Genomic DNA, 15,348 nt, shown 5'->3' with positions numbered 1-15,348 from the left:
CCACATTTAAGTGATAACATGCAGTATCTTTCTTTCTGTGCCTGATTTATTTCACTTAATGAAATGTTCTGCAGTTATACACATGTTGTTGCAAATGACAGAATTTGTGAATTCTGGCTTTTGAAGGTTGGGCAGGGATGGCAGTCAAGTTAGTTATTTAAACTGATGAAAATACAGTGACCTTAAACTCCTACGGAATGAGGTTAAAGAATGTGGTTCCTAGAAAAAAAGGAAGAGCCCCACTATAAACTCTCTTCTTTCCTCATATCATTAGTAGAATTTTCTTGCTTTGAAAGCCTGAAATGTACAGGGAGGGTGTGGAGAGGAAGAGCTGAGCTACAATTGTACCTGTTCGTCACATCAACAGGAAGCATTCTCTCTATACAGGGCACAAATATTTTCTCATGTCTGCCAGAACAGAGATCTTGTCTGCCTTGTTCATTGTTTTTTATCATCAGAATCAGGCATGGCACTGATCAACCACTCAATAAGCATTTGTGTAAGGAAAGAATGAATGGATGAACAAATTGCATGAAACTTCCAAGGCCTCTTGAACTGGTCCCTTGCACAGTCACAAAGACACAGCCTTAGAAAAGTGCTAAGTCTGAGAAAGCAACTTCACTGATGAAGGGCCTACTATTTGCCAGGCACTTCATGTGCTTATCAGTTAACCCTAGAAAACAAACAGGAAGTGTGTGTATTTTGTTTTCCAAAAGATGAAACTAAGGCTTTGGCAGGCTGTACAACTTGTTCAAGGTCACACAAGCAGCAAATGGTAGAGCTGGGACTGTACTCCTACCAAATGTCACCAGCCCTGGTCCAGGATAAGTTTTCTCTCACCCTCCCTCAACTCTTAGGTTGCTGCTTTCTTACCTCATCTGGGTCAGAAAGTTTGAATTCCCAGCCATCTCCTGTCCAGCTGATAAAAGACTGACAGGATTTATCAGTGAGTAATTCCAGAAGAAACTGCCACAGCTGGATTGGTCCACTGCCTGGAAACACAAGGCATTGTGAATCATTATACCACATATTCAGAGCTCTCAGCAACTAATCTCACTATATAGCGTCTTTCCCCTGCCGCCGCCGCCGCCCCCCCCCCCCCAGTCTTAGTCTGTATAGTCAGGAGAAAATGAGGGCAACCTGTAACACAGATACTGGAAAAGGTACTTTGAGCTCAGATAGACTAAAAAGAGGGACTTTCTACCACACATGCACAAGAACCATGTAAGATAATTATATCTATTCCTCTATTTTTATTGACTGAAGAGTCAGTCCATTTTCATTGCTAAGCAAACTCTAGAAAGAAAATACAGGGTCTAATCTTCTGAAATATTCTAAGGAAGCATAAACTTATATGACTTCAAAAACTAAGCCATTGTGTTTGCCTTAAGAAGAAAAGCATGAATTAAGGAATGCTTTGCTGATTCCAAGCAGAAATCAGAGCTCATGAGCACTCCTCTCTAGTAGAGCACCTCTGGCCTCTTATTTGTGAATGGGAAGGGAAACAGATGCTCTGCAGTCACAGTATTCCTCACCACCATAGCTGCAAGTGCCAGGCCATGTATAGGCAAGCACCCAAACTAAGCAAGGAAGGCTTCCTGACTACACAGAATCAACTTGCCACCCAAGGAAGCCTGGAGGCTGGGTGACAACTGCCCCAGACTGTCCTCATAGGTTCAATGTGTACACGCACACACTATTCTCTTGCCTCAGCATCAACAGTCTCAAGATCTCAGCTCTAAATGAGGCCGGGTGTACTCCACCAGTCATGTTATCCTATGCTAAAGGGTTTACACTACATCATCTCCTCTTATAGACCTTTCTATTCTTTCTATGATGGAGCCACCAGCAGCTCCTATGTAATTTGTGGGTTTAGCTGGAGACGCTGACATGTGTTTGACAGTGTGTGTGGGGCTCCTTACCTGGCTACACTGTATCCTATGACACCATCTCACATACCATCCGAGGACAGGACTGTGAATGACCCAACCAGCAGATGAAGCCTGGGATGCTTCACTCATAAGACCTGATGTTCTAAGGCTTTAATCCTTAGCCTCAGCAATTTCAAGTACGTTTGATCCAAAGTCAACTGAGATTCTACAGGAAACAAGCTTTAAGACCCTCTCCATCTAAAAGAAAAGCTTCCTTATGCTCTATATGGCTAATCTCTTATAATATCTTACAGTTCTTTAAGGTGTACTTGCCTACATCATTGTACTTGGTCCTAAAATCCTTTCTCCACTCATGTACTATAAGCTGGGCATAGGTAGTCCTACAGTTTCCACCCTACAGATGCAGCAAAAGGAGCTCAAGAAAGTAATGCAACTTTGATCCAAGGTCAGACTCTAAGCACCAAAGCAGCTTCCACTGATCCTATGAAGAGAAAACAGTTACTGACCTGTTCGGTCAGTCAAGAGGCCACGGATGCTTTCCTCCAGCAATGACTTTCTAATGGTGGTTTCTAGTGCACTCTCTCAGCACACCTGTGCCAAATATGGAATAAGAGATATCCCTGCCTCATCTTTCTGAGAATGCACCATTAGCTCTTTAAAGCCATCTTGCAAGAAACACCTTACACGTACTTAAGAATAAAAGGATTTGGCAAATACCTCCAAACTAAAGCGACATTTGAGCAACCAGTCCAGAGGGCTGCACTGGTAAATCTTCACTTCCTGTCTGTCTCCCCATTGTTAAAAAGCCATTTAGTTTACAACCCAGGTTTCTTGAGAATTAAGTTGGCGGCTACTGCTCCTTACCTGGACTCACAACACTAAACATGGCATTATATGAAGAATCCATAGAGAGGCCATTCTAATGGGCCCAGAAGGAAAGAAAGCAAATTGCTCTTAAGAAATGCACTTGCAAGAGTCCCTGCGACATTACAGGCTTCCTGATGAAGTTCACAGAGACTGCAAACAATAGGATCCCTAAAGATAAACAGACACAGAAAGAAACAGCCACCCTGAAGTTCTGCAAAGTCAACACTACAAACCTTGGATGTGTCTGGGGAGAAGGCTGCTTTAGGACCTCTGACAGAGAAGGACACTGACAGGAGTCATGCCTTATTGCGCACCTGCCACACACCAGACTGAGTGACGCTTAAGGCCACCTCATGGCCCTCACGTTAAGTCTAGGGGTTTATACTATTGGTATTCTATTTGTTTGCACCACTTTACAACAGAGGAAGCTGATACACTACATGGTTGTCTAACTTGTGCAAGATCAGAAGTAGGACAGCTGGGACTGGGACCCAGCCAGTCTGGCCTCCAAACTTTTTATTTCAACACTATCTTTGCCCTAAGATGAGATCAGACTAAAAGCCTGGCATCTAAACTGCTTGCCTAGTTCCAATGACTAAAGGGCTAAAAGGACTTGGCTACTTCTCACATTAGCCTCAAGGCACTAGATAGCTCCTCTTGGCTTCAGCAGCCACCCTCACAGGTAGTATTTCCAGCCCTAGTGGTGACGTCCTCTTGTGATGGCTAGGTTATGCTGTATCATTACTTCCCCCTCCCATTAATTATCCCAGAACCTCTCTCACTGTCTTAAAGTCTCTGGGGCCTAATATACCAGGCTAAAGAAAGGGATGGAAAGATGGAGAAACCAAGGAAGTCCTAGGCACTGGTAGATGTGGCAGGCACATGCAAGTTCTGGGGAGGAAGCCCAAGGGACAGCACAGCCTCTGCCTTCAGACTTACAGCCATGGCTCAGAGAAGGGGACTTCATTCATGACACAGGCACCAGCTCAGACCAGAGAACCTCAGAGGGAATTATTATTGCCCTTTCTCCCCCAGCACCATTTCCTGAATTGAAATGTCAAGCAGTCCTTAGCCCTTGTGTGATTCAAACAACCAATGTCTATGAACAGCCCAGGGACAGGGTGAGTCCTCACTTGCTGAGGTTTTATTCCTTACTGTGAGCTTTCCTATGTTCAGAGGAACATTAAAACATTAAATTTGGGCACTGAAAACCCCAGTCCTAGGCTCTGTGCTCTCAAACTCTTTTTGCTATTAATAAGAAAGGTAAGGAGGGACAAATAGGTAAAGCAGGTGCGTTGGGAAAGCAGATGAAGTTGAATGGGAAGAAACAACTCTGGTTAGCTTCACAGCCAGAAAGGCCAACACAGTGGCGCTGTCAGCTCAAGTCTCCTTCCTGGATGCTACAGAGGACTCCTATGAGTGCAGTTGGCTGACAGGCACATGGCAGTGTCCTCACCCATGAGGGAGCCCACTTGTACCTCAGATGACAGGACCCCATGATCCTCCCGAATCATCCCCTCTGGTGCCTTTTCACTGATTCCTAAAACTGCCCTTCAGTTGTGGGGAGCAACAGAAATGGGAAAGGGATGGAGTTGTTCTCTGGGCTATAAATGTTGAGCCCTGAAAGAGTTCTGGCTTCAGGGGGCACTGGTTCCCTGGAGTGTCTTACACAGGAGCTGCTTCTGCAGCCCACATCACCCTCGATTTGGGTCTGAGAGGGTGAATCAGGGCCTCTTGAAGTCAGCTCTGGGGTCACAGTGCACCCTGATTCCACTCATCTACCAGCCTCATCGACAACTATGGCCCAGACTGGTAGAAACAATGAATGGGTCTCACACTGCCACCTACAACCCACCCTAAGAGCACTTCTGTTCTGCCAGGAGCAGATCTGCTCAAACCATATGGCTGCAGGGCCCCATCCCTTGCCCTTGCTCCACTGCACTCTGCAATAGAAGCCTCTTCCTCCATTCTCCTTGCACACTCCCTGCCCCTGACCCAGCCTATCCACCTACCTAGATGGACTGTGGTCCCAGTGACCTTCATGCCCCTGGGAGCGAGACCAATACTAAGAATAGCACCAGCCATGGGAAAGGGGAGCTCACATGAGTGTGACTCACAATGGTGTCCCTGTCTGGGGCCCCAGGCAGTCAACAGCACCCTTCACCACGCTGCCCTGCAGTGTCACACATCAGGAATCCAGTGGCATCACTGGGAAACTATGCTTCTCAAGTGGTGCTCTGAGCCACAACAACAGAGGGGTCCCTGTTAGGAGGAGGTCTCTTTCCAAGGCAATCAGGGGGGAGGGAGGGCACCCCACACACAGGCCCCATCTCCCATCCTGCTGAGCCTCCACACCCCTTGCACTGTCCCAACTACCCATTTGCCTGCCTGCCTCCCTGGCTGCAGCTGGGGAATTTCCTCTGGATGCTTTGTCCAAGAGATAGGAGGGAAATTCTAACTACAGTACTCATGGTCTTGGTTTAAAGAATATGATACTGCCTTGGAAGAAGAAATATCAGGTGGGTACATGGAGCATTCAGGCAGCAGAGCAGGTCACCCTGCAAATGTTTCCCTCCAGAGGGGACCCTCTAGACACTACAAACCAAAGACAAAAATCTCTTTCTTTTTGGGGGGGGGGGGGGCGAAGGTACAGCTTCAGATAAATTCTTGCTCATTGTGCTCATATTTTAAGTCTCTTCCCCTTTGGAAACTGCACAGCCTATTTATCTCAGTAAGGGCTGGCTATTAAAAATCCTCCACTGTTTTGGTCCCTTACCCTGAGACTAAGAACTGAGCAACTTAATATAATATTCATACTGGGCTAGGACAAAATTGTAGTAAGTTCTTTTTTCTTTTCTTCCCATATTGAAGATTGAACTCTAACACACGCTAGAAGCTCTAGCAGTGAGCTACATTCTCAGCCCTTTTATTTTGAGTCAGGGTCTCTCTTAAGTTGTCCAGGCTGGTTTTGAGTTAATGATCATTCTGCCTCACCCTCCTGAGTTGCTGGGATTACAGGTGTGTGCCACTACCTGAGCTTTCTTAAAATGTTCTTGATAATAATCCTTCCTTTTGCCAGTTTGTATCTTTTTTTTTGCTTTCCAGTCTTGGAGGCTGGTGAACAGGATTTGGGTTGGACTTCAGTTTTTCCTCCTACTCCTTCCTCATTTCCATTTCGACCACAAGTGCACACTCTGCCATCTGTCCCCTGGCAACAGGCTGACACAGGACAGCTGGCTTCCTTACAGACAGAGGTCAGCACTGGGCAGCTACTCTCCTGGGCAGAATCCTCGTATTTCCATGGTAGTTTTCTAATACCAAGAACAACCCTGATGGTCCCTCCTTGCTCATCTCTCTCACCCCCAGCAAGTGAGTACCAAGGGCAGCACTCCGCCTTCTTGCCACTGCGCCAAGAGCCTAGGACACTGCCTCATCAGCAAGCAGCTTGCTAAGGAGCACCAAGCAACAAGACTCCTGCTTGTTGTTGGACAACTCCAGTTTCACCTCCTCAGGTCTTACTGATTCTTGCATTCTCAGTGCCAGGTACCCATAAACATTTACCAATGATTTCACTAAAAGAATCCTCTGGGGAAAAATGCATAAGGATCTAAAAATCCACCTGAATTCCTTCTCTTTAGAAGTTATATTTGGGGCCAAACAACATGGGTGACTCCCAGGGTACATTGCATCAGCATGAACCCCAAAATAAAAATGACCACACCTACTGTCCTTTGGGGGTTTATTTGCTACTTTAAGAAGCTAAAATCCTTTAGCTCTACTCTAAAATTCAAATGAAATATCTCAGTGTGGGCAAGATACCACATTTATTTTAACCTATGAAACTCTCATGGTTGGTCACCCTTGCAACAGGACTAACTCTGCCCTGATAGCACACATCTGGCAGGTGGCTCTCAAACAGAGAACAGGCCGGACTGGCCCAGCCCTTCCAGCCAGGTGTCTCTACCCACAGCCAAACGATGACGGCAAAAACAGCACACTCAAATGCAGAAATGACCCATCTGTTCCAAGTGTATCTGCCTTCCTTCCACACTGTGATCGGAGCACTACATATGAGGGTGGGGAGGTGATGCTAGAGCTTAAGCATCACCCCTATCTTCAACCCCCTTCTAAATAATCACATGAAAGATTCCAAAACCAACTTCCTTGAAGTCCTTAGGAAATGTTTAATGACAAATTCAACAGAAATGTCCCAACAGTTCTTGCTCTCTAGACCACCTCAACCTAAAGCTGTATCAAATTTTCTGCCTGAAATTGATACTGCTGGCAATTAAGGTACTAGGAAGAGCTTTTAAAAAGTAGTAGAGATGGGCCGGGGATTTAGCTCAGTGGTTTCATCGCCTGCTGCGCAAGAGCAAGGACCCGAGTTTGATCCCAGGTACAAAAAAAAAAGTAGTAGAGACTGCTGAGCATTTTGACTTGGTTTTCGGCCTGCAGGTGGCTTCTCCCATTTCTGTGGAGTTATACTTTTCCTTTGCTACTCCCACCCCATCCACCCTCATCTCATCTGGGACATTGCCCACATATGGCACATTCTACAACTAGCCAAGAATGCTTCCGTTTAACCTATCACTGCACATCCACTCTATTCTAGGAATATGTTCCTGTATCAATGGCTGTAAACTCAAGGGTGGTGATTAGAAGTATAAGATCTAATAATTCATAAGAACAAAGAATATCCTAACAAAATACATTTGATGAATACAATAATGAACAGTAACTAAGTGAATTTGCATTTATTTATTGTTCAGATAGCCAGTATCCCATAATGGAAACAAGTTACAAAATAGCCCTGAAATCAATTAAAACCAGCTTTTTTGAGGTTTGTTTTGTTTTGGTTTGGTTTTGTGAAACAGGCTCTCAGTTCTTATTATAAACAGTTCAGGCTGGCCTTAAGCTCATTATGCATCCCAGGTTGGCCTCGAACTCATGACAAGACTCCTGAGTGTGCTGGGATTATAGACATGCACTACCACACCTGTTTAAAACCAGCTTTTGACTGTCAAGTTCATCTCTGACATGTCAGACCAAAAAACAAGGAGGAAGCATTTTAAAAAATAAATTTGAAAGTTACATGTCAGTCAGTGAAGGGCTAAGAGGTGAGAGCATCCTATAAAATAAAAATAAATATGGAGATATATACATATCCCTGGGGAAGTCCCACATGGGGTGTGACGGCACAGGGGTTTGATTTCAATTATTCCCTGATTCACTGTGCAATCTTTACAACTCCTTTAACCTCTCTGGGATTTATTTTCCCATTTCTAAAATAGAAATAGTAATTTTTGGTCCTTCTTATTTTATAGAAATATAAATTTAGTCCTTAGCATATAAACATACAGAGAGAGAGAGAGACAGAGAGAGAGAGAGATAACACCTAAAGAAGCAACCACAGTACAAAACAGTTTGGGAACAAAAGAAAATACAACAACTGAATTAAACAGAAGAATTGAAATAACAGAAAAGCATTTTTAAAAATAGAATTTCCAAAGGAGAAATGAATAAAAAAGGATAATTTTTTAAATTGTAAAAGCACTAGATAAAATTTAATTAGGCTTCCAAGAAGTAAACTGGCCTTTTCTATGACAACTTTGAGAAAGCAGAAAGTTGGAAGTTAAAACAAAGTTGAAGTTTATAAATATAAATTTTTTTACATATTTTAAACCACTGAAGATTTTTTTAAAGTTAGGGATGACTCTGAAATCCTTGCTTTAATTAAAAATAGGTAAACACCCAAAGAGCTAGCAGATGTGAACTGCTTTGCAAGTGAAAGTATTGAGGCATTTCTGGTTTGGGGAAATCCTGGCGCCCCCTCTGCCCCGGTGAACTTCTCTCCCTCACAATCCATGCTCCTCACCCAGCTGCACCACTGCACTGCCACATGGGCTGACCCACAGTGAGCTCACCAGCACTGCCCATGGGTATGGGCCTTAAAGAGACAGATCCACCAGTCCTAAGTGAGCAGGAGTGGGACACCTTGTCCAGCCACCCATGACCACGACAAGCCCAGCGGCCGGCTATTGCTCCCCCTGAAACAGGCTTCAGTAAGGCTCCTTTGGCCAGTAGGGCTTGAGTTTGAGGACAAGACAGTTACACATTTTTAGCATAGGGAGGAAAGGCCTTTGTTTGTGCTCCTGCTCCGCACACCTGCAAGTGTTCAACGGGAGAAAAGGGACTGTTTCTCTCTCTTAAAGGGGCAGCCTCTATTCAAATAAAACCAGCTCTTTCCTCCAAACCCACCACAAATGCTATCTAACCATTTCAGCTTAACTCTCAGATGTAAACTTGGACAGCTAGCCCGTGATGCTCAAGTCAGGAAGTGGGTTTCTCTACAGCTTTTTCCTCCTGATGTCTTCTAGGTAACTGATTCTTTTAAGGAATCACCAGAGATGGTTTGACCTTGTATTCAGGGGTGGGAGGTGAGAACCTTTTAATAAATCAAAGAGATATTTTTCTAGTTAATGTAAATATCTAAAAAGAAAATATATTCTTAATATCTAGGCAGCAAGAAGAAAGATGAGTTCACTGTTGGGATTAGAGAGCTGGACTTCATAAGTCTGAAAACTGTAACCTTCTCAGTAAGATTCTCAAGTTTGCTTTTGTAAGGGATTTTAATCTAGTGGGGAGTTTCCTCTGCATATCAAATGGGAGAGAAATCACCAGTCAGGCATATTAGAATTCTTGGGGAGGTGAATTCGATCCTAAGTGCTCATTATAGTTCTGAAAATCCCTCAAGTATAAGGCATTGTGGCCAGATTGTGTTGAAAGACAAAAAAGAATATTAATGTCATGGAGCTATACAACCAAAGCTTTCAGATCAGTACAACACAAGAAGCAGAGTGCTCTGCCTATGCCTGTAGGGAATAAAAGCCAGAGAAAGAGCCTGAAGAGATCTTCAAGAAACTGCACCACCTCAGCTCTGAAAGTCAAACACCTCCCCAGAGCCATGCTCTTTGACCATCTTTCCAGCTCAGCCAGTCCCAGTCTCTGTGCAGAGTTTAAACTTTCACATTCAATCACCCTAGGAGAACTTTCACTCTCGTTATCTCTCAGAGAGAGGTGAGTCACACAGAACCCAAAGCCATCGGGTTAGTGGTAGTCAACAGCATGCGGTGAGCCTTCTGTGTTGCACCGTGGGTCACCAGAACACTGAGACATGTGGTCCCATGTCTGCCTTAGGAAGAGCCAGACAGGGAAGCTGCACTCGACCATGACAAGCCACCTTTGCTCGTATAGTCTGCTGTGGCTGCCACACTCTGCACTGATAAGAGCTCCTGCTATAGGGAGCCTACTGGGCTGGCTCTACTGCATCCACCACAATTCCAGGTTTCCTAGGCATTGCTACAGTGGGGGCCTGAGCATAGCGGGGCACGCAGGCCTAGCCCATGAGACACAGAGCTCCTCCCCTAGGTGGCTCTGACCCAAGCATTCTCCCGAAGCTTGCTCAAACTTCCTTTGAACTGGGCTGTAGGTGGAGGCTTCTCTTACCCAAATTTCCTCCCAGACCTGCAGCATGGCTCAAATTTTTGATATTTGCCTTCTACTTGTCGGACACCATGAAAAACTTTGAAAAACATCTTCTTTGTTCTGTGTTACGTGACTTCAGGCTACACAAATTACCCCCAAAACCAAACTTGATTCCCTCATTTGTACAAGGAAGATAACAGAATCTGCTTTATATGGTTTTTGGTGAAAGGTTAAAAAATGTTAATGCACTGTATGACAGAGTCTAGCGGACAGTAGAAATTTAATAAATTTAGATTGAGTTACATAATGAAGGGATCCGTCTGATATTAAAAATCTGTTCTGTTCTATTATTCTGTCAGCAATTATGGTATTTTATAAGTAAAATACATTGACCTCTAACTTTCTCCTTAGAATTATCCTGGAAAAACAAAAGGTTTGGAGAATAAAATAGGAGTTAACAGCTAACACTTAGTACTTCCTTTGAGGTGAGCCCTATTCTAGGTGCTTTCCATAAACCAATACACTAATTCTGACAAGTCTACAAGATAGGAACCATGATTGCTATCATTTTGCAGATGAGCAAAGTGAGGCACAAAGATGTGCACGGTCACACAGCTAATCAGTAGCAAGGACCTAGTCCCTGATCTTAATCCCTGCACGAAATGGCCCCTACACACAGGCTCTGGTAAAGCAGCACAGGCTGTCCACCTGGCCTATGACTGACCAGACCTCAACCTGAAGGCATTCCCCTGTGACAGGTGGGGTGCTGATGCTACATCCAACCTCCAGGCATCACATGGAAGTCACTTTAGGGAAAATGGGGAGGGATGCACTATTCTAGATTTGAGCCTCTTCCCCAGAGGGTGCCTGCTCACTCTCCACAGCAGAGAAAGCCATCCCAGGAAGACAGATGCCCAGCGGCAGAGCAGGACCACCCGGGGCATCTGGCAAAGCCTTTCTCAACAGAGGTGACCAGGAGTTCCCAAGGACTTGGGCAGATGTCTCAGCATCTCTATGTATTTTGCTCCATGGAAACACTTTGCTTCACGGGCAAAAAGGTGGTGCTTCAAACTGTAGACAGAGTAGAATTCCCTACTAGTCACAACCCAGTTCCATCACTCATCATGAGATTTTATTAAAGAAACAGCAACTCTAAAAATGTGAGGCTCAGAGGCTCCTTTGAAACAGGCCAGGGGTGCAGGGAGCTGTTCCCCAGATGGATGGGCCAATCTGGGAGCTTCTGCTGCTCTGAGATCAGCCAGGCACCCAAGAGGCCTCAGAGGTGGAAACAGCACCACGGTGGAAACACTGGAAAGTGCGGACCGGCCCCTCCTGCTCCACAGGCCCCTTCAAGGTGTCACCATAGCCAAAGCAAGACTTGGAGGGGCTCAGCCAATTGCAGGCTTCAGAAGCCACCTGCAGAAATATGGAGCCTCCAGCTGTCACATTTTTTAAGACATTCAGGGGAAAAAAAAGTTAACAATGAGGTCAAATCTTACAGCCATTTGATCCTTTCTACTCATAGCAGAGGATTAAGAAAAACTGTCTTAAAGTTAATCAGTGAAGAGGCAGAAGCAGTAAAGCTGCTCTTTAGGCAATAGAAAAGGGCTTTCTCTCCCTTCTAGTTCAAATATTTCTGGGAATGTTCCTCTCCAGTACTCCCAAGTATTTGCCCATCTGCCTCACCACTAAGCAGCATGTTAACCCATTATTTGGCTGAGATCCCCACATCTATCCCACAGGTCCCTTAAGCATCCACCCCCAACCACAGTGACTCGAATCCCTCCCAGTTTCTGAGCTGCGATGCAGGAGGACTCCATTTAAGCTGTCTCCCTGCCACCTGCTCAGCACAAGGGCCTCTTAACAGGGGCCTTTCTCACTTCTGAGATCTCTTCTTATCCATCCAAGTTCTCCACACTGAGACTACAATGGCTACACAAGCCTGCAAGCCAGCTTCAGCTTTTCCTGACCTCAGGAAAGTCAACTGCTTTCCCTGGGCCTCTGAATGTGGCTACTGTACAAACCTATCAACAAGTTGGTCCTTCTCAGTTTTACTCAAAACACTGTCGTATACCAACATCAGCCACATGGAGGGACTTCATATTCCAGAGCCTGGCTCAAGGGATACCTTCCCCCCATTTGAAAAGTTCTCCACTGTTCCTAATAACATACCCACCTGAGTTTAGATCATTTAACAAATGCATAAATCCACACTGCACTCGTAACTTGTTTCTGTGACCCATCCCCCTTCCTAATCACTAGCTAGCCTCATACTAAAAGTCTTCTCAGTTGTCATTTGTACCCAAGCACATGGGGATTATTTTGCAACCCAGCTTTCCCTCAGAAACTGTGATTGCAGGTAATGCTACCAAATCTCAGGTTGCATTCTGATTTGAAGGGCTTTGAAAACTTCCTTTTTCAGTCAAGTTGTTTATTTCAAAAACATGTTTTAGCAGTAGTTCTGGATTACTGAACCCTAAACTCCAAGGTTCTGGGTGTGGCCTGAGGACCTTCTTCTTGTGTTACTCTAGACTGGCTCCAGTACCATCCACAAAATGGCAAGAAAAGGATTTACTTCACAACAGAAGCAACTTGAAAGAACCTACAAAGGAATGTATAGGGTTGCTTTTTCTACGAGATGGGGACCTTTTTATGTGGTGTCTAATATATTACCTCCCTAGAAAAAAAAGCACGACTTGGAAGTTAAATTCTAGATAGGCTCAAATTTAACCTTGGGAAAAGTGAGAGGCTATTTACAAATCTATACAACACTATAAAATATAATTTCATGACAGGTAATGAATCGCTTTGAGTTCAACCTTTTGTGGGTTCCAGGTAAAAAGGACACTCACTTTATTCATAATTGTGACTCAAGGGGTGGGGAGTCACATGGCCACTAATGACAGCGTTACCCCAGATCCACTCAGTAACAACTGCAGTGGTTGTGGGAAGGGATCATCCCTGCTGCTGCATGTGGCGATCTAGAATGAAGTTTGAGAAAAGTGATTCACAGGCCACCTCTGGACTGAAGTCAAAGGCTATCTCTATCCCCTCTCCACACCCTAACCCCTACACACACAGTTCAATTAGTGACAAGAGGGTGATATGGCCCTAATCCCCCAGTGGAGACAATGGAGGTATGCAAAGAGTGTCCTCACTCCCGTCTGGAGAAGAGTCTTTGTAGTCAACTAAGATTCAATTCAGGAGCTACTTTCTTGCAGACTCCAATTATGTGGCTTTGAATAAATCCATTGGCATGTATGTGTTTCTGTGTGTGTGTGTGTGTGTGTGTGTGTGTGTGTGTGTTGAGCACCTCAGCTGCACTACTTATAAAATGGGGTTGGTGGGATGGAAAGGAGAAAACTATTGGATAATGCAGTATATTTTTCTATACCTACTGAAATTGAAAACCAAGACAAAAAAGAATCAGAGATACTATATTTTTGAGGACCAGGAGAGCATTTTGCTGAGATCCATAAAATATATAGAAAACATTGGGCTACTTTTCTCAGGTTGTGTTGTAATTAGAAGGAGTTCAGAACGTATCTTCGAACAAGAGAAAATGGAGCTAGTTCTGATTGTATCAGCCTGATAACCGTAAGCAGTTCACAGTAAGGTAAGGAGGTACATTTTGGCGGAAGCCAGCATTGCATTTGATGTATTCTTAACTCAGCTAACAGGCTGGCTTTCAAGCCTTGTTATCTGCCCCCACATCTCGACCTAATTTAACAAGTTGCTATAGGAGCCCAGTGAAGGTTGATGCAATTTTCTTATCTTTGGAGGAAGAATATAACTGTGCTAGAGAATGTGAAAATTCAGTTTCTAACTGATTTCCACACTTACAGTGCAAAAACTAAGACAACACATGAAGAAATAAAATACATTCTTTTGAAGATGAAATAGACAAAAATCTTGATTTCTAAGGTAACAGTAGAAAGATGAATTCTTTTCCCAGCTCAGAGAATCTAAACATCCACCCTTTAGTTCAGGCGAAATTGCCATGATGTAAGGGTGCAATTCCTCACACTGTGTCGCCATACACACTCTGGAACAGAACAAGGGCAGAACCTGAGACAGAAAATAGGTGTGACTCAGGAGCAAGAAAAAAAGTGTTGCCAGTAGTTGTGAATGATTTCCACGTTCCAAAGGACTTTTCCCAGACACCCATGCCAGAAACCCACTCATGGGCACTCTTGTCATTGCCTCTATTGAAGGGCAAGGCCAGTTGGGTACATTCCATCTCCTCTGTTCCCTACGATGGATGGGTGTGAAATAAGGAGGAGCAACAATGAAAGCGCAAGATCAGGGAACCAGCACAGTATCAGAACAGAACAGACAGGGTATGCTCATTATACACCAACCACAGGAAAAGTCACCAAAATTAGGGCTGCTCCCCTACATCTCACCAGTTTCAACCTGCATTCAGGCCACAACAATAAGAGAATCCAGTTCAAGTCTATGGCCACTTAAAGTACCTTGAATTCCATCCAGTGAGCTCTTAAGAGTTACTATCTTATCTTCATTCAATCAGTGCCCATCTGCTGAAATAATTGATTTGTTATAGTTAGGGGGGGCTTTCCGTCTATGTCTAGTCCAGTGTCTAGCACTCCCTTGTCTAGTTTATTGATTTGGTTCTATTACATCTTCACACGTCTTCTACCGTGAAGACAAGGATGAACACTTCTACTTCACTAAAAGTAGAACAGGGTACAAGGTAAATTTGCCTAAAATCACACAGTGTGTTACAGTGGGAAGGAGCACCAAGAGGACTTCTGTTTTCTGGGCCATTGTTCTCACAACCATTTGACAGTCTGAAAGGTTAAATCCCCAGTTATAAAGAACAACTGAATGGTGAGATATTGAAAAATGTTTGTAATTCAACTGATTATTCAATCTTTGAGACTGAAATTGTAATGCTCCTCTCTTTTCCTCTATTCACTGACTGTTCTAGTCCCTGATCCCAGGTGGTAGGAAAACACAGAACTTTGGAAGGGAAAGAAGGAAGGGGAGGGAGGGAGAAAGATAGGAAAAGGAAAGAAGGAAGGAAAGAAGGAAAGAAGGAAAGGAAGGAAGGAAAAAAGAAAGAAAGGAAAAAGAAGGGTGG

The 15,348-nt window shown here is 44.3% G+C and overlaps 1 protein-coding gene across 6 annotated transcripts in view; it reads right to left on the bottom strand.

The window, feature by feature from the left end:
- Positions 1–15,348, bottom strand: part of Ets1 (ETS proto-oncogene 1, transcription factor) — a 124,314-nt gene that overhangs the window by 4,227 nt on the left and 104,739 nt on the right. For all 6 annotated transcript variants that reach the window (XM_013078832.3, XM_004862604.4, XM_087214302.1 and 3 more), the window contains one exon: positions 874–992. In XM_013078832.3, coding sequence (XP_012934286.2) covers positions 874–992 — 119 coding nt within the window. The remainder of the gene's footprint in view (positions 1–873; positions 993–15,348) is intronic.

This window comes from Heterocephalus glaber, unplaced genomic scaffold, assembly GCF_053883595.1.
Source record: "Heterocephalus glaber isolate CG9 unplaced genomic scaffold, H.glaber_assembly_v1.0 deba00001446, whole genome shotgun sequence".
Taxonomy (NCBI): Eukaryota; Metazoa; Chordata; class Mammalia; order Rodentia; family Bathyergidae; genus Heterocephalus; species Heterocephalus glaber.
This window is presented reverse-complemented; position numbering and strand designations above follow the sequence as displayed.